At 49.9% G+C, this 19,630-nt stretch overlaps 1 protein-coding gene across 1 annotated transcript in view; it reads right to left on the bottom strand.

The window, feature by feature from the left end:
- NRAP (nebulin related anchoring protein) overlaps positions 1-19,630 on the bottom strand; it is a 71,594-nt gene that overhangs the window by 613 nt on the left and 51,351 nt on the right. Inside the window, 10 exon segments of the mRNA XM_060101548.1 lie at positions 39-170; positions 1,157-1,468; positions 3,010-3,117; positions 6,473-6,577; positions 7,853-7,951; positions 8,768-8,872; positions 14,803-15,114; positions 15,960-16,067; positions 16,412-16,516; positions 18,649-18,747. Coding sequence (XP_059957531.1) covers positions 39-170; positions 1,157-1,468; positions 3,010-3,117; positions 6,473-6,577; positions 7,853-7,951; positions 8,768-8,872; positions 14,803-15,114; positions 15,960-16,067; positions 16,412-16,516; positions 18,649-18,747 — 1,485 coding nt within the window.

The raw sequence follows: 19,630 nt of genomic DNA, 5'->3' as shown, positions 1-19,630 counted from the left end.
CTTTCCCCCATGGCCTTGCAAGCCATCCCGCTACTCACGTAAGCTCCCCGGAGACCCAGGCCCCTCGCGTTGGCCAGCTCTGCAGCCCGCCGAGCCATTTCCACTTTGTAGGAGCCAGGAGGTGTCCAGCCAATACCTCTGGTCAGGTTCAAGTCTGATTTATACTTAACCTTGGGGGAAGGAGGGAGGCAAGAGGAATAGGTCAGCAGGGTTTGGGGGGAGGCTTAAAAAGCCTGCCCTGGGGATTCCCTGGTGGCGCAGTGGTTGAGAGTCCGCCTGCCCATGCAGGGGACACGGGTTCGTGCCCTGGTCCGGGAAGATCCCACATGCCGCGGAGCGGCTGGGCCCGTGAGCCATGGCTGCTGAGCCTGCGCGTCCGGAGCCTGTGCTCCGCAACGGGAGAGGCCACAACAGTGAGAGGCCCGCGTACCGCAAAAAAAAAAAAAAAAAAAAGCCTGCCCTGGAGAATATGCTGTTAGTGAAGCCCGGTCAAGCGGTCAAGGGAGCCAATTCAGCTTAAGCCGGAGCTCCCTGGCATTGAGGACCCTATGTGCTGGGAGCTGGGCCAGCATAACGCTGTCCTCTGCATCTTTCCATTCAAGTGATGGGGCTGTAACGGGGGTGGAGGGTCAGAGACCTGGTTCAAGGCCGAGCTCCCATCTTGACTTGCTCTGTGGCCTTACGGAAGTCATTTCCCTTTTTTGGGCTTCAGTTGCCTCCCAGAGAGAGGTCACGGTCCAGGCGACTACTAAGATCCCTTGGAAAGAGTATGGACAGCAATCAAGAGCTTGTGCTCACATCAAAACAAATGGGCTCAGATCCCAGGCCTGCCACTTATTTGCCATGTGATCTTGAGTGTGTTCCTTCACCTCTCTAAGCCTCAGGTTCCCCATCTGTAAACTGGGGCAGTGATGGTATGGTCGTGAGAGCTATGTGGCACGACGCTCAGAAAACACTTGGCACAGAGCCTGGCCCACAGGAAGGACTCAATACATTGCAATTCTTGTCATTTCTTCTGGCACTATTGAGTTAGGTCTCCTGGGTTCTATCTCAGCCCAGGTCCCCCCTGAAGGTAACATGGGACGTGGGATTCTGGCCATCTCTTATGAAGAGGTCCCAGAGGCCGGGCCTCGGCCAGGGAGTGAGGGCAGCCCACGTCGCTCTGCAGCCGGTGGGCCTTCTGGGCAGGTTTCAGGCCCAGCTGCCCTGGGCCGCAGGTGGGCTAGGGCAGGGGCTGCCTGTAGCACACACTGCTGGCCAGCTGCTGGCTCCTCTTGGCTTGGAGGAAGCCAGGCTGGTCTGGGCGGCTGTGGAACTGGGACCGACTCTTAGCGAAGTCCTTCCTGTACTCATTGTCACTCTGGAGTTTGCTGACGCTGAGGAAATGCTTCATCCTCGGGTCGTCATGGATGCTGCAGTACCCAGTCTGCAGGCCCCGGTCCCGCAGGAAGGCCCCTCTGTACCAGAACTGCAGGTCAGAGAGGCAGAGGGGGGTCATGGGCACCCATGTCCCTTCTAGGACCAGTCCTCAGGATCTCAGCAGTGGGTTAAGGGCACAGCTTTGGATTCAGATAGACCTGGGATCTGGATCTCCCTCTGTTGCCTACTCGCTGTGTGGCCTTGGGTCAGTTACTGAGTCTCTCTGGTTTCTTGGTTTCCCCACCTGATAAAATGGGAGAATGAACCTCCACCCCATGGGACATTGAGAGGATTCAGTGGGGGCTGAGCATCATGTCTGGCACAGGCTCACGCCCACCCAGTGTTGGCTGCTGGTATTATTGCTGCTGTAATGGTTAATAATCCAACAGCAAGAAAAATGTGTCCATTCTCAGTAGCCGCTCATGCTTTGATTCTTTCCAGCTTTCAGGGATCCAGTCCAGTGCTCCTCAAACCATCTATAGTGAAGGACAGGATTCATTTTGTTTTGCTTTTTAAAATTTCCAGTCTGTCAAAGTCCAATATGTGGTCCTCCTGCCTGTGATTAGTATGTAGTGGTACCAGGTACATTTGATAACACATAAAAACTGGCCTCTACTCTGCTCAGCCAGAGGAATCCACCAGTCACAGGCTTGGAGGTCATAATGTCTAATTGCTGAGAATGTTTCTGAATGCTTGCTCTTGATTTCTGTACTTATCTCACTTTGGACCAGTAACAAGCCACTCATGAATTATGACGTATCTAGTTAATGATATCTTCCTATTCAATAATGGAAGCTGCTGTGTTTTGTCATGTTCTGTGCATGACACTATGAACCATTTTGGTTTCATCCCTACATCAATCCTAGGAGACCAGTATTAGATGTCTATTTCATAGATGGAGATATTTGAGTTCAGAGAATTTAAGCAACTTGCCCAAGACCACAGAGCCAATTCCTAAATGACTGAGCCAGGATTTGAACTCAAGTTAATCTAGGGGGGAAACCCAATCTCTTTCTATCCCATCACGGTGCACTTCAGCTAAAAAAAAATAGTCCCTCAATTGAAGGTCAACAAGTCAATCATATGTTAATTGACTTCTAGGTACTGTCCACATGTGTCAACTTTTATTTTATTTATTTACTTTTTTGCGTTACGCGGGCCTCTCACTGTTGTGGCCTCTCCCGTTGCGGAGCACAGGCTCCGGACGTGCAGGCTCAGCTGCCATGGCTCACGGGCCTAGCCGCTCCGCGGCATGTGGGATCTTCCCGGACCGGGGCACGAACCCATGTCCCCTGCAGCGGCAGGCGGACTCTCAACCACTGTGCCACCAGGGAAGCCCCACATGCGTCAATTTTTAAGAGTGTCTCTCTTAAAAGAGAGGGAGTGGGAATACAACCCTCCCCAATTCCAAATTTCTGGCTAAGATGCTAAAAATTAAGGCCAACTTTTTTCTTTCATTTGAAATATTTGTTCAATTTTGGTTCCCAGTGGTTTGCCTTTCAACAGATCTGGGAAAACCAAAGCAAAACCTATCAGTGAGAGAGAGAGAGAGAGAGAGAGAGAGAGGAGGGAGAGAACGTGAGGTCTTACGTCACTGGCAATCTCCCTGGATGCCCGGGCGGTCTGGAACGGGATGGCGTCCAGCCTGAAGTCATAGCCACCATCCCGGGTCTGTTCCCAAGAGTTTCTGTAGACTTTCTAGTTGGGGAAACAAAGAAATGAGTGAGCGGGGAGTGAGTAGCTCCATGTCTGCAATCTTGCTGGTTCTCAGTGGGAGTGGTTCCTCAACACGTACCCTCTGTCTTGCTGGTGCCCAGAATGGCAGAGCCCGTGGTCCCACATCCATCCTGAGGACCTCCCCAGCTCTGGCCACAAAGGGCTTCAGCTCTCAGCCCCCAGCCTGAGCATCAGGCCCTGCTCTTGTGGGTCTTGGGGTCTGTGGGTCTGGCTCATTTGCTTCATGCCACTGGTACCAGGTGCCCCTGACCCCCTTCTTTCTGTCTTTGCTTTTACTTTCAGCGTTTGCAGCTTCTAGATGCCAGAACTCAAAGTTCAAGAACCCTGTTTCTTCCCACATGCCGAAGGTTCTATTCCTTGGGTCCTGGCACCCACACGTTCACAGGCTCCACTGACGTCCTGGGGGCCCCTGGGCTACCTCTGATGCCATGTCACAGCATCCCTATGAAGCATGCTGCATCCCACATGCACCCCTGGTGCCTGCACTGAGGGGAGAGCCTTCCCCTGAATTAAATTGATTGTCAGGAACCTGCCAGAGTTCCTGACCCCCGTATTTCACATCTTCCTCTTTCATTTTTTTCCCTTTTCAAGTTGTTCTCACACACCCTCGGGGAGTCTGTAATCACATCCTCTCAGTCCTCAGGTAGACCCACATCACCGATGGAGGCATCAAAATCTCCCGTGCCTTCATGTAGCTAATATTTTTTTTTCAAGATAAGGGAATGGCTCCATGAAAGGAGTCATCTGGAGATCCCAGCGGAAGGCTGTTCTTTATTCCGCCACAGAGAAGGGAGACAGCGGGCGAGGCACATCACCAACAGATGACAAAGTGACAGCCCCAGACCGTGTCCCTCTCTCACTCATTCCCAGAGCCACGGCAGGTGAGGGGGCCCTTAAGAACCTTACTTTTGTCACTTGGAAACAGAGGTCAAGGCTGAGGCTCTGTTCTACGGGGGATTCGGGGGATTAAGCCCAGGAAAAGTGGCAGAAAAAAGCAAAGTGCCCTCACGCCACCGCACAACCGGGCCTGGAGCTAGAGGGGACCACGGAAAGCTTGAGCCAAGCGCGGTGGAGCCCATCATTCTTCGGTGCTGCTGCTCTTAGCCACCTTCACCTTCATCCCCGCCTCCAGCTCCAACATCGCAAACCAGGAGCCAGACACCTATTCTGTTCAAGCAGCGAGAAGTACAGAACCAATCATCGCTGGGGTAATCACCTTACTGATAGATCACGATCAGGGCCCAAAGGATTAGATTTCCCGGGTCACCACTGAGTTCAGCAGGCTGGACCGAGAGGTATGAGGAAGGGGAGGGGCATTCAGACAATGACGGACCAACCAGCCCCTCTAGCATTACGCTTCCTGTTCCGATGGTCCCGCAAATATTAGACTAGCAAATAGAGTCAAAACCCTTATCATTCCCTGGAAAGGGGTCTGTGGCGGTGCCTTCCTAATGAGAGCCTCCATACCAGACCTGGGCTAGGAAATGACACCGATCTATCCACAGCATCAAACTCCGAGGTCACCCCACTCTGGTGTTCAATGCATCCCAGCCTCTGAGGCTCTGTAACTGAGGGTCAACTCCAGGGCACGGCCCCAACTGGGGTTCTCCCCGAGGTGCTGGATCCCCGTCTCCTGGACACTCCTCCCTGTATACTATTTGCTTGATTGTCATCATTTCCTCCCCGAGTTTTTTTTTTATTCTGTTGAGGTTCTTGCCTTGCCACTGGGAGCCTTTAGATTCCGCAGGCTCTTTGATTTGGAACCCTGGGTGCTGCTCTTCTTTATCACAGTGGGCACAGCTTTGCCCTCATCCTCACACATTAGAGTCATTTGATTCTTTAGTTATTTCGGCTGCCTTACACATCTCAATGGCTTTCTTTGCCCAGGAAGGTCACCTTCCCTCCACATCATCCTCACAGAGCACTTGATCCAATTGTGCGTATCCTACACGCCCCCGAAGAAGTGCTCTTTCAAAAGAGGTCCACGAGTTCTCCATACCCGCGTGCCCTGGCGGCTAATTTCAGCTCCGGAACTCTGCAGACTGGCATCCCTCGTGGGCGGAAAGATGCTTCTGCCACCAGCCTGGGGTGGCTGTCCTCCTTAAGCTGGGCCCCAAGTGGACCGGCAGTTTTATCCCAGTTTCCAGGGCAATGGGCCTCCGGTAGTTCCTCTGATGGAGGCCTTGCCTTCCCCCATCCTTGCAGCATTAATGAGATGGATGTTTTGTCCAAGCTCCGCTGAGGGGGAGGTCCCGCTTCCCCAGATGGAGGTCAGCCCACCAGAGCTGCTGTTCTAAAATTATCCCTCGCACAGCCCTCAAAAGCATCAAATGGTCATAATAACTCATATTTACAAAGCACCATCACATTCACTGTGTGGGATCCCACAGGGCTTTACAAACGCAACAAACTAATACACACGCTAACTAGAAGGCGCCTCTCGCCAACCCCTGCGAGGCAGCCATCTCTAGGGTGAACCGCAGCAGCTGTTGATCTTCACGGAGCCCCAGGACACAATGGCCCGGCCAGGGCGGGAAGAATGGCCAGACTCTGGGAGGCCCCGCGCTGCCCCAGGCCGACACACTCAGTCTGTGTTATTCTGATCTGACAGCATCTTTTGATTCTGCCGCCTCGATACCTGTTATCCCAGGATCACAGCTTTGCTGGAAGAGCGGCCGCCTATTCTATTACAACCAGGGGCCTCCAACCCCTGCCAACAAGCCTGGGTTTAGGAAACAGCATCTTGGTGATGCATGCAAAGGGCACACATCCAAGGGAAACAGACGTGTTGGGGTCTACAGCCTCACACACAAAGGAGCGGATTGTGTTTGGACCAGATGGACTACAATTGCAGCATCTTTCTAAACTGCAGGAAGCAGAGAAAGCGCCACTTTGTCTCCAAACTTACACTGCTCTGAATGGCTAAGGAGAGGTGTCCAAAAAAAACAAACAGAGCAGGTGTCTACACCCGCGGGGCCACGGCACCGCCAACACTCCTCTGGCCATAACCCAGCACCTGACCGAGGTCTTTGGAGCCATGCCCGGCAATAGGATTTGAGAGCTAGAAGGACCACAGGCATTGGCTAGCACAGCTCCAGCCCCATTTTACAGCTGGGAAACTGAGGCCCAGCAAGGAAAGTGGCTCAAAGTCACACATGTCATCTGTCCCACTCTCAATCCACGGTTCTTTCTACTCCCAGCCCCCCTTCCTAGGACCTTCTTTTTTTTAAAAAAAAAAATAATAATAATATCCTGTTTGGGCACAGATCATTTTACAGAAACAGGCACACACCACATGAACCGCTGGTTCACTTACATCGCTCAGATGCAGCGCGTTGAGGCGGGCTCTGGTGAAATCGGGGTGGTCGGGGACCAGGGTGTATCTGTGCCGGGATTCGGCATCCCCTGACCTGTACAGGCGCTGCGGGGAGGAAGGCTCACAGTAAATGGGAAACCGCACTTGCTGCAGCCAAGGTGAAGAGGGGCCGATTCCCATTCCTGCCCCTCCCACTCGAGTGACCCCATACCCTCACCCCAGGGCACAGAAGCCCGTGGAGAGCATCCCTCCAGAAGCCACCCAGGAAGGGAGGGGCCCATGTGGCCAGGGTCAGGCGGTGGCGGAGTTGGTTTTAAATAAACCCTGCTTAAAATATTCATCAAGATTTGCTCCCAAAGGGTCGCAAACCATCGCCCTGGCTGGCTGTACCTGTGTGTTTCACAAACAGTAAAAGTGGGTGGATATTTCAGAGAATCTTTGCAACCGGGCATTGCGCAAGCTTCTTACTAGTAACAAGATGCCTCCATACCTTTGCTACTTAACACTGATAGTAATAATAAAAAGACACAACAGCTAAAAAGTCTTAAATGCCTTAATATCTGTTCAGAAGCGTGAAGTTTTCACAGTCTACCCTGTGTCCCAAGAAGACACAATTTTAAAACTCAAGCTTTATCTTAGTTGCTATTTTTAGGGCAACGATCTAAGAATTGCAAACAATTTTAGGAAGTGGTTGAGTCTCATCCAGTTTTAGAGAGGAAATATAATATTTAATATTCCAACCCTTTCCCAAATTCAATTTGGGTTTTGCAAATGTGAACGGGTCAGTACAACATTTGGACTCTGTGAGCACGGGGCAGCTTTGTCAGTGTGCAAAATCCAATCCCTGGACAATTTCAGAGAAAAATTATATATGTAACTTCCTATTCTTCAAAATTAATACAGGAGAGAGGAAATGGGGCTAAATCATATAGAGAGTAAAAGCAGAAAGAAGCTTTTGATATAGCCGTTTTTTTTTTTTCTAATTGGCTTATGTTAAGCTTTTAATTCCATTATCATTTATCAACAATTAAGATGTATCTGACCTAGTGTTTGGTAAGGGATCATCAATAATACTTAGTATTATTATTGTTATGATTATGAGTCAAACTAGGGACATTTATTGAGGACTTACTATGTTCCGATAGTTGCTAAAAGCTTCACGTACTTTTATGTATTTAACCCTCATTTAATTCACTCAATCTTATGAAATGGTTGCTATCATTACCCTCCTTTCAAATAAGGGAACTGGAGTTAGAAGACATTAGAAAACTGACCCAAGATCGCCTGGGAAAGGGACAAAAGGTTTGCCCTCACATCTTAAGCACTGACCACTGCACAGCACTGCCCACTCCTGGGCCTGGGATGAGTGAAAACACCCACCTCATTGCAATGCATGTAGCTGTTCTTGGCATGAACTAGATCTGGTGAGTCAACCACCGTGGTGAATTTGATGGTGTCTGGTTTTTTACGGTATTTGGTCTGCAAGAGAAGGACCAAGATTCTCATGAAACAATCAAACACCATGAACTTTTCTGAGTGCAGCTTCACCCCATCTACTCAGTACCAAATGTACCAATGACAGGATTGGAAAACACGTCTCTCTTTTGGTGGGCGCCTCACCAGCATACGGAAGAGATCCAAGCTGCCTCTGTGATAAGGAACATTTTCCAGGTATTTACATTCTTGAAAAGAGAGGCTGCAAAATGCCATAGCTCATCACAGCAAAGGAATTCAGTAAAGGGAAGGATCCAGCAACGAGGTGGCCCTGCTCAGACCCTATAAAAGTAGGTTCTGCTATTAAGGAACTGAAGAAAGCAGTGGCACCCTCAACGAGCTCCCAGGGCAAGAATCTCTAAGTCATCAATACAGTGGGGAGTTCGGTGAATGTAACCATCTCTGTGCAACTTTTAACAGCCTCTGAAGTCAGGCAACCCCCAGACACTGGACTCTGTGAGTAAACTCAAGAGATGGGTGGCAAACCCTCTCCCTGCCTCCCCCCAAATAATGGGCCAGCTTAGATCACAACTGTACATTAACGCCTCTCTTGAGAATCTTCTAATGCATCACCCCTCTTTCACTGCCCGACTGGAACATGCCTTTAACTCCCCAGCAAGTGAATTCACTGGGAGGGAAATCTTGTTCTGTCTTGGGATTTGGTTGCAAATGGCCCCAGAGAAATATCAGGAGTCCAGTGGCCATGGGGCCCTCTTGATATCTCCAGTCCATCTGCAGTTTCCCTCATCAGGAGGAAATAAACGCCAGGTTGCGTCTGTGGTAGAGTCAGATTAATGGTACCTCGCTGATGAGCTCTCCGGCTTTCTTTGCACTCTCTATCTGTGGGGAACTCAGCGCCAGCCATCCTGTCCCCTTCATGCCCATCAGGTCTGATCTGTAGTGCAACTGCAGGAAGAAAATCATTGGCTTTTATCAGGAGAGGGCCGAAGACTGTGGGGCATTTGTAAAAATGCTTCATCGCAACATTTCAACATCTTCATTCAGGTGCGTTCTGCATGTCATCGAGTCAAACTGTTTGAGTTTGTGCACTCTGTCCAGAATCAAATAACGGGTCCAGTGTACGATACAGGAAGGTGCCACCCGTAAACTGGCTGGATTTGAAGCAGAAGGTACTGACCTGCGGGGATGATCCCTAAGAACGACCTGAGATATACACCCCAGCCCACACATCAGCCCCCATCATTTTGTTTCATTCTGGCAGGGAGGCGATTGACCGCCTGCCTAAACAGAAACGTTTTTGTACACTTTCAGTTGATCAAAGGGCTTTGAGCTCTGGATCAAACCTGCTGTGACTCGGAGCAAATCACTGTACCAAAATGTGACTCAGTTTCTCTCTGTGATACCTGGAGGTCATGACAACCCCTCTGTTCTCATGAAAACACCTGAGAGTCCTGAGGGGTAAAAGCCACTCTGTGTGTTAGATTTGTTTTTTTCTTGTGGTGGTGGGGGGAGGGGAAGACGATTATAGCAGGACTCTCAAAACTGGAACAAACCTGGCTACACCTGGCAAATGGTGTGCAAGCCGTTTTAATCTTTCTGTGCCTCGGTTTACCCCTTCTCCTACTTCTACTCATGATTTGCTTATATTGCACAAATGGGCTTAAGCTTTATCCACCTTCTTCCTTTTAAGGACTCAGAAGGTCAGGAGTACAGCATCAGTTCTGGGGAGAAAACAGTAAGTGCTGTTTTAAGACAATGGGTCCGTCGTAGGTACTGAACATGTAACTTGCAGCCTTTAACACCTGTTTATATAAAAGGGAAACTTAAGGCATCAAATAAACTCAGTTTTGACATTTTCAAAACAAAACAAAAGACAGTGGGTCTGATCAGGAGTCTCCTAAAATGTTAAATCTAATTACCATTCTTTGATCTGCCCCCCATTACCTACGATAAGACAGTTGCTTTTCTTCCTCTCCGTATGGAAATTAGGCATCTTTAAAGGTGGAAAAAGATTCTCTAAGGAAATCTGAAATTTGGATTTAAACGAAGTTGCTAGCCTTTCTCTAATTTAGATATAAGCTCTGCTGTAACGCAAAACACCCACTCCTGAAATCAGCCTTTTCGGCCTTTTTAGTTTTCTTTCATTTCAGGAATCACAGTGCCCCTCACAGCTGGCCTCAAAGAGGGTCCGTTTCTGATCTACTGTCTGCTGGTTAAGGCCCCTGTGCAAATTCCACTCTGCTTTCCAACTGGTGCAGGGAGACATCACTCAGGTCCCAGAGCACGTTTCAAAACCCCATGTCAGTGAGATTGCTTTTTATACCGCGATCTTTCAGTCTACACCGGCAAAGCTTTTGCCTTCCACTCTGATAAAGAACAGAGAAAATTGGATAAATTTCTAAGTTAGAGAGAATCATCCTACAGGGCCTCTTCACAGCCAGGCCTTGCTCCTTTCATAAGTGAGATGAAGCGGGGGAGCACGCTTTCAACTTGCCTTTTGTGGAGCTGAACAGTGCGAGCGCAGGTGAGTCAGAAGGCAAGATGCAGGTTCCCCAAAGATCTGACTGCGCCTTAGACTCTCTTATAAATGAATTGTCTATTGATATTTCTGCTCCCAGCCCAGCTTTGACTATTCACGCAGACCCTAAAAACAACACGCCTGCCCCAGACTTCACGATAAAACAGGGAGAGAGAGGAGGGGGGTCGAGGAGAATCGGCCCAAAGACGGTTTCAAAGAAGGATTCTAAGATAATAAGAGACCTTCTCAGGATGCCCAGCTGAATTTGGCTTCCCCACATGGCAGCCTCGCTATTTGCCCTTGTATATGAAGGCCTGGAAGCCACCTTCAGAGTCACACGTGGGGTTTCCTGGCACCCCTATCCCGGAGCACAGTGTGGCTGACGCACGAGCTGCAGCTTTCGGCCCCTGAGTTCTAACCGGAATGACATAAGCAGATGCAGCCAGGAGGTGGCCAGGGGAAGGGGTATATTCGTCATATTAATAAGAATCACCATAACCACTACCTTGCTACCTTGCATAGGGTGTGGTTTGCTTTAGACTCATTATCTCATTCAGTGCTTGCGCCATTCTCAAAGGACGAGCTCTTATTCCCATCTACAGAACAATGTCGGGGTTTAAATGTTTGTTCGGATTCTCAGAAGAGTTACCAGCTGCTGTCCTGTGGGGATGCTGCGTGGGTGGTCCTTAAGAGAACACTCAGGAACCAGGGCACCTGGGTTCCTAATCTAGCCACCAGGGGGAGCCAGAGAGCACTGAACCCAGAATCGGGAGCCCAGAGCCCCACCTTGCCTCTTACTAGCCGTATGGTCTTGAGCAAGTCATTTCCCTGCCAGCTTATGACCCTAAGCAAGTTACTGAAGATTACAGGTGCCTTAGTTACTGCAACTGTAAAAATGGGAGTCATGCCAGTACTTACCTAGATTCTACATGACATGGTTTGCGCAAGATATTTAAACAAATGCCTGACCCAGGATAAGCATTCCATACTTTTAAGGTATTGTTATTGTTGTTGTTATTTGTGATGGTGGGGAAACTGAAGCTAGGAGAGCTTAAGGAGTCTCCTGAGGCCGGGTAGCCATAAAGGGCGGGGCCAGGACTGTCCCCTTGACTGTCCCTGCTTGTGCTTTGCAGGACGCCCTGCAGCCCCCGCATGAGATCACAGAGGGGAGTGTGGACTGGCAGACTGGGAAAGACTAAGAGGTGACTGAACCAGCACTGATTCGTGGTGGAGCGTGGCCTGGGCGGAGCACACGTCTTAGATACATCCCTGAGGTTAGCCTGACTTGAGCAATCACGGCCCTGAGGAGCTTCTCCCCAGGGGTGAGCACCTAGTCCCACAGCATTCTTTCTGGCCTGGGTGGAAGAGGACAGGAGAAATGGCTGAAGGCTACTGAGGGCTACTGTTCCTACCCTAGATTCTGCTGAACTGAGTGAGCTCATATTGAGCCTTTGTCTCCTTTTCGCTGTAACATAACCACATGGAATTGGATTTTCAGTGATGACTCTGAGAAGACCAAAGCCTCAGAACCATCTGTGGACACTGTGCGGGTCTAATGTTCACAGCATCTTAGAGTCCAAGACCCCCCAGTCTAACAAACCTGAAGTTTCAAAACAGTGCAGGAAGCACAACACAGTCATTTTTCAATGAGGCAATAATTTCTCAGCACACAACATTCTAATACATATCCCATTTGGTAAAATGTCATCTAAGATTGCCAACTAGCGTTTCTTGGGAAGGACCCTCTGTCTTAGTTTGTTCTTCCTCTTCGGCATTTTTTTTTTTTTTTTTTTAAGTGTTAAAATATCCTTTCTTGGGCTTCCCTGGTGGTCAGTGGTTGAGAGTCCGCCTGCTGATGCAGGGGACACGGGTTCGTGCCCCGGTCCGGGAAGATCCCACATGCCGCGGAGCAGCTGGGCCCGTGAGCCATGGCCGCTGAGCCTGCATGTCTGGAGCCTGTGCTCCACAACAGGAGAGGCCACAACAGTGAGAGGCCTGCGTACCACAAAAAAAAAAAAAAAAAAAAAGTCCTTTCTTTTCAGAAGTAACACTGATATAAATGGTAGTCTGAGGTAGGGTTTGGTTTTTGGTATTGTTCCTTACTTAGTTAAATAGTCTGACATTATATTGATGCCAACATTTTCAAAAACATTAATCTATGAATCCTGAAATCTGAGATCACCAATTAAATCAAACCTCTTTGCTGTTCCAGTGGAGACATGGAGGCCTAGAAAGCCAAGTGGCCGCGGAAGGACTGCCAGTGAGTGACGAAGCTGGGCTTCCAGCTTGGCCCCCGACCTCTCCCCGGTGGCCTCTGTAACTTCCTCAGGACCTGTCCTGTCCCAGGAGGTTTCTCTTCTCCCCAGGAATAGGCCACCGACAAGAGGGTCCCAGGCTGGGCACCAAGTCATGCTATGAGTCCTTCTTGGACCTCAGGGTGGCCTTCTAGCAAGCGGAAGGCTTTCTAAGTGGGTCCTGGGCTGTGCTTCAGTGACCACGTGCCCTGAGTGGGGACCGATAAGCTCACCCTGCTCTACACTCTGCTGGTTGGTGCCCAACACGACACTGCAGTTCCAGCAAATCTCGAGGCATAATTAGACGATCCTGACGTTCATTAAAGCACATCATCGTCGTCACAATTAATCATCCATTAGGTGTTTACAACACTCTGCCTGTGCAATATAACTAAACTAGAAGCAGCCACTTCTCTGAAGGCCACCAGAATCAGAAGGCTTGGTGGAGAACGTAGTCCGAAATGCTCACACCCACTGGCGTGTTCCTACAGACAAGGCACCACGCTCAGTGCATCATACAGACCAGCCCTCAACTCTGAGAACCGGGTCCTCAACTGGGTGCAGATTTGTCCCCCGGTGCATCTGGCAATATTTGGAGACTTTTTTTTTTTTTTTTTGCAGTACGTAGGCCTCTCACTGTTGTGGCCTCTCCCGTTGAGGGGCACAGGCTCCGGACGCGCAGGCTCAGCCGCCATGGCTCACCGGCCCAGCCGCTCCGTGGCATGTGGGATCCCCCCGGACCGGGGCACAAACCCACGTCCCCTGCATCGGCAGGTGGACTCTCAACCACTGCGCCACCAGGGAAGCCTTGGAGACATTTTTAATTGTCACACTAAGGGGGTGCTGTGAGATGTAGAGGGTAGAGGCCAGGGACACTGCAGTGCACAGGACAGGCCCCCACAACAAAGCATCCAGCCCAAAATGTCAAAAGCGCCTGAGCTGGGAAACTCAGATATGGATGATAAGGACTGATGTGACTACAGTCCCATGAGTTCTGCTCTAACATGAGAGTGACTTCCTCCGAGGGGAGCCGCGGGGCTGGGGAGACGATGCACGGACAGCCGCATGATGCAGAACCTGCCACGTGCACGCGCCCTATAAGTGCTGACCGTGACCACACTTTCATCACAGCCCCGGCCCAGCTGAGGGAGCCGAGGCTTGGAAGGGCCTGGGACTGACTCCAGAGCCTTCCACTACGGGGGCAGTGGCTGGCGCTACCCACCTCCAGGCTTGATGACCTTGCGTGGGCCCGGACCTCCTCTCTCTGGGCCTCAGCGTCCACACCTGTATAATAGGAAGTGTGACTCCCCTCTGCCCCTGATGGCGGGAGGGTTGGGAGTGTGGGCTCTGGAGCCAGTCCTGCCTTGGCCCCTCCCACGTGACCTCGGCTGTGAAACAGGAGCAGCAGTGGCCCCCACCTCAAAGTGCGGCAGCCGGGGTGCCAGAGCGTCAGCTCTGGGGGCCATCCTTCTCCTCACCTCACCACCATGCCTACTGTACACAGTCCAGCCCTGAGCCTCTGTCTCGGAGCCCATCCCCATCCCCGGTGACATCCTCTTCACCCACCCACACACTTGCTTCACTCCAGCCTCAAATATGCTGAGGCTGATGCCACTCAGGGGCTTTGTTCAAATGTCACTTTTGCAGTGAGAACTACCCTGACCCCCATTTTAAGTTGCACACACACACTCACACCCCCCTAGCCAACTTCCCTGCTCTGTTTGTCTCCATCTGGCATACTACACATCTCACTTATACTTTATCTCCCTCCCACAGAATGGAAGCTCCATGACCCCGGGAGTTTTAAGACTCTTTTCTTGACTGTTGTATTTTCAGACTCTTTTGTTGACTGCTGTATCCCCAGGGCCTTGAGGGATGCCTGCTACATAGTAGGTGCTCAGCAAATATTTGTTGATGGATTGAATAATTCCAACCTAGATGGCACAGACCAGGCAAATCGTTTGGGGGATCCGAAAGGCTAAGGAAGAAGCAGAGATTTACACGCAGGCCTGGTGGGAGGAGGAAGGTCGGGGACTGATGTGTGATCCACGGACCCCCCCTACCTCACTCTGCAGGGCGTGAGCCTTCTTGGCCCAGGCCATCTTCAGGTCCTCGGGCAGTGCCGTGAATTCGTGGCACCGCGTCCTGTAGTCGCGGTCGCTGGCGAGGGCCTGGGCCTTCCTGGCGTGGACCAGGGGCACCATGTCCATGGGCAGGTGGCACTGGGCTCTGTTGCCCACTGCCTCCTTCCTGTACTGAAGCTCACTCTGCAGCCGGCCCATCCGCTGGCAGTGCTGGAGCCGGGGGTCGTCTCTCACACTCTGGGCCCCGATCAGCCTCCCTCGCTCCTTCACAAAGTCGTGCCTGTAGAGAAACTGGAAGGGGGGGACCAGGCGGTCAGGGGCGGGCATTTGGGACGCTTACATTCCATCTGTGCGTTTTCCTTGCAGACTGTAAGAAAATCACCTGTTCTTACACTAGGAGGAGATGATTATAAGAAAAACCACAGTGAGGTTGGCCTGAGAGCATGCATCCTCCCTGGGGGAGGAACAGTAGAAACACTGCTCCCTTCCTCCCATCTAATTAAAACCAGATCCTTAGAACCAAAGTGAGGGGCCCACTCCCCTTACTTGTCCTGTGCCCAAAAGGAATTTATCAAAAAGGGTAAAAGAGAAACTTGTGCTTTATCCCCTTGCACTTGGCAAAACATCAAACCCAAAAGACAGGATCCATTTATTTGAAGTCTACATTTTCTGCGATTTGTTTGTGGGAAACAGAAAGTCACCTTCATGTCCCAAAGCTATGGATGCTATCAACAGAGTGGCTGAAACACAGCTGAAAATCCCACCGCCGATGTGGGAAACTACAGAGAGCCGAATTACAATTTCTACTGTGAGTTCTCTTTCTAATTCTGGGTGGAGTTAGAAAACAGACAGTTCACACATTACGGGAAGATCGTTGCCTAGACACCGCAATTAGAAATAAATCGTAATCTTCCTCCTGCTAGAGACTTTTGCCTGCATTTAGCTTCTGATTAACAGGGCCTTTCTTTCCCTCTCTCCGTCAAAGAATCTCATTCATAACTAATATATTCTGCAGGTGACATCCTGTCTCACATGGTGATAGATTTGCTTTAATTCAGGAAAATCAGCTGTAGACATTGTTTTACATGAAGTTAACAGAAATTAGGCCGGATGGAAGGTCATATCATTCAACTCACATCACTGGCTATATCTCCAGAGACCCGAGCCGCCTGGAAGGGGAGGGCGTCTATTGTCAGCTTGTAGCCTTGAACACGGAGATTCCGCCAAGACTCCTTGTATTTTGCCTACGGTAGGAACACATGTAGATCTTCTTTTAAAAAAAAAAAATTACATGACTCAAAGAACAAATGCTACCCCCTTTTATTTGTAGTGTGGTGTTCCAGAACCAATTCCTGACACGCAAAAGCTTTCGACTTTGCAAAGAAAATCTCATTAGCACCCTCTCGGAAGTGGGCTCTGACACGTAGGTATCCACACATCTGTGTAAGGTATATTTAACATGAGTGTCTACAAGATACATTGTCTAAAGTTTCTGTGAAAGTCACCAGGGTCACTGTTAGGTCCCATCACAGACACAGACATATGTGGCCTTGGAGCGCATCTCAACCTCAGCAACGGGAAGGCTTACATCACTCAGGTTGGCTGCGTTTGTTTTCGCGCGGACAAACTCGGGCAGGCCCAGGGTCATCGTGTACTGGTGTCTTGCGTCCTCACCTGCTGCTTTATAGAGGCGCTGGGCAGGAAAAAAAAAAAAAAAAATAGGCAAGAAGGTAAGTGCTGTGCATTTCTGCAGGGCCCGAGTTCCCTCCTTTGCAATTGGGAAATACGTTTGTAAAAGGCCATTTGCTGTGTCACGGGTACACCTTCAGCCTGGAGAAGATGTTTTTTTTCAATAGAGATAGTCCTTCATGAGTCAAATTGAGTGCTGTGAAAGGAATGGGGAAGAAACTGCAAGTTGCTTGTGATGGGGTTCAGGACACGTTACCCCAAAATATGGTACCTTGGCATAGTGCATATTTTAAGCTGAAGGAATTTGGAAGCAGCAGGAGATGGAAGACCGCTCTCTGACCTTCTCCCCTCCTGTGGGAGCTGCCCTCCCTCTGACACAGGGAAGGAGCAAGCTCATCTCTGACCTCGGAAGGACCGAGAGGCATTTGAACAAACAGACCTCGCTAAGTGTCCCCCAGTTTCCTGCCCTTAGCTCACCCCCTTTTGTCCTACACATTTTCCCACAACTGTCCACTCTTCATCAAACCTAGAATAAAAATGCTCAGGTTTAACTGTCCCTCCCTCCCGGTCTCCATTTCCTTGTGAAGACTCCTGTACCACCTAAAGCTTATATTACATAAATGTGTATGCTTTTCTCTTGCTAATCTATCTTTTGTTACAGAGTCCCAGCCGAGAACCTAAGATGGGTAAAAGAAAAGATATTTTTCTCCCTTCCCTATACTTTGCTCAATAATAGGCCGAGGGAAGAAAAACACCTTTAAGAATACTATCGTGGGGCTTCCCTGGTGGCGCAGTGGTTGAGAGTCCGCCTGCTGATGCAGGGGAAGCGGGTTCGTGCCCCGGTCCGGGAAGATCCCACATGCCGTGGAGCGGCTGGGCCCATGAGCCATGGCCGCTGAGCCTGCGCATCCAGAGCCTGTGCTCCGCAACGGGAGAGGCCACAACAGTGAGAGGCCCGCGTACCGCAAAAAAAAAAAAAAAAAAGAATACTATCGTGTTTCTTCCCATTGCAGACTTTTTTTTGCTGAGGACACAGTGTAAAGACAATACTAAGATCTGGGAAATTTAGGAGAAGCTCTGCTGGTTGGAAGGGAGGTTCCCAAACCCCAGTCTGCATCCTTTACTAAAATCCCGGGATCCTCCCACGGGTAGACTCACACCAGTGCTGCGCTGCATGGCCTCCACCGTTGTGAAAACATCTGCTCTCGTGATGAGAACTGGGTCTGTGGTTGCTGAGTTCTCCAGGGCCAGAGGCCACTGCAGGAGGCACTGTTACCCCTCAGCACCCCAATCACAAAGCAGGCAAGAAAGGTTCAGTGGGAATTTTAACTTGATCATGTCACGCTACACAGCCCTCTGGATTTTCTTATTCCAAGCTTGGAACTAATATATAAATACCCAAATCTCAACTGACTTTGAAAAGTTAGACTCAGAAGGAGAATTTTAAAAACGAAATTTCATGCTCTGCCAAGCTCACTCGATATTTCAAACGTGTCAGAGGGCCACTAAGAAGAAGTAGGGCTGGAACGATGATTTTATGGAGTGCGATTCTTTCCCCTGGGACCCACCCCTCTGCTAGAATATTAAAGTGGTAATTGGGTAAGTGGTGAGTGAGAAGATGAGGAGGCAGAGAACCAAGAAGCCTGGCAAACATCCCACTGTATCACTGTCCCCGGACAACCACAAATCCTTCCCATCACCATCATCAGAATGACAGTGGAGCAATGATTAGCCAATATCTGCCCAGCTAGAACAGACGAATGACAGACCAGCACGTCTCCAACTTTCAGGTGCAAAGGAAACCCGTGAGGATCTTGTTAAACGACCGTGTGGATTCGGTGGGTCTGGGGTCGGGCCTGAGGTTTGGTATTTCTAACAAGCTCCCAGGGGATGCTGATGCTGTTGGTCTGTGGCCACATTTGGGGGGGATGAGATGACAGACTAAACCAAATTTCTTCCTGGGCCTTTTTTCCTTCTGGAAACTGTTGAGGCTCCGTCTAATGACATTCTTTTCTTTCCATGCAAACACCCATCCTTCCCCCGACCCCTGCCAATCCCACAAATATTCACACATATTTTTTTAACAATCTAGCAGTTTTTTAAAAAGCCCATCCCAAAGTCATCCGAAGAGTTTACCTCGTTTGTAATCTGGTTGCTGAGTTTTGCATGAGTGAGGCTGGGAGTGTCTGTCACGGCCGTGTACTTGAGTGACTGGGGATGCTGACGATATTTACTCTGAGCTCACACAGAAGAGGCAATAAGAAGACAAGGTAAGATGCAAAAGCAGCAGAAGAATGAGCTCATTAAGCACCAGCTATAAAACCTCGTTTTGCAAAGGCTGCTCGTCTGTGGCCCAGAATCCAGTCCGTCCCCTGCTCTTGTGACCTCAGAAGCCAGTGGGATGAAGAAGCAGAGAGGAGGAGAGGACGGATGGAATCAGATACTTATCAATGGGAAAGGGAGATCTAGTCCTTTGCTACGAACGTGAACACGACTAGAGAAATTCACGTCTTGTTTGATGGAAACCCTGGGCTCCTCAGCTTTGGGGGCGCACCAGAAACAACCGTGCAGCTTAAAATAATCCACATGCCTGCACGCCACCCCAGGGGATGGGATTCAGTAAATCGTCAGTGGGCTCTGTACTTTTTTTAAGTTCCAAAGGGGATTCTGATGCACCATGAGGTTTAGAAACCACTCGCTTTAGAGATTTCACTGGAAAAGCAAAGCACAAAATTAAATCTCAACTCCCACAGTGAGGCCAATTCCGCTTGCTCAGAGCTTCTAATCAATGCGTAAGCCATTCTGAGGCACCCAGGCTGGATGCTGACCGCCTTTTGCTTGCAGTGCCTTCTGTTATGCCTATCTACCGTGAATGGAAATCCCAGAGCCCTCCCAGGGGTGGGTAAGATTCCTCAGGAGTTCAAAGAGCTTAGAATTCCAGACTTCTGTAATTTACCAAGAAGTTATCACCAAGCTTATAGCAACCATTTCATATACAGCCCCCAGAGAAGCACAGTGTTTAGATGAGTGCTGATCCTCCCAAAAACTAAATGAGAGAGGTCTGAGTATTCCCATTTGACTGATTAAGAGGTTGAGGCTCAGAGAAGGCAGGTGACTG

Source organism: Mesoplodon densirostris, chromosome 1 (assembly GCF_025265405.1).
Source record: "Mesoplodon densirostris isolate mMesDen1 chromosome 1, mMesDen1 primary haplotype, whole genome shotgun sequence".
Lineage (NCBI taxonomy): Eukaryota > Metazoa > Chordata > Mammalia > Artiodactyla > Ziphiidae > Mesoplodon > Mesoplodon densirostris.
The sequence above is the reverse complement of the archived record's forward strand: the minus strand, read 5'-3'. Positions and strand labels throughout refer to the sequence as shown.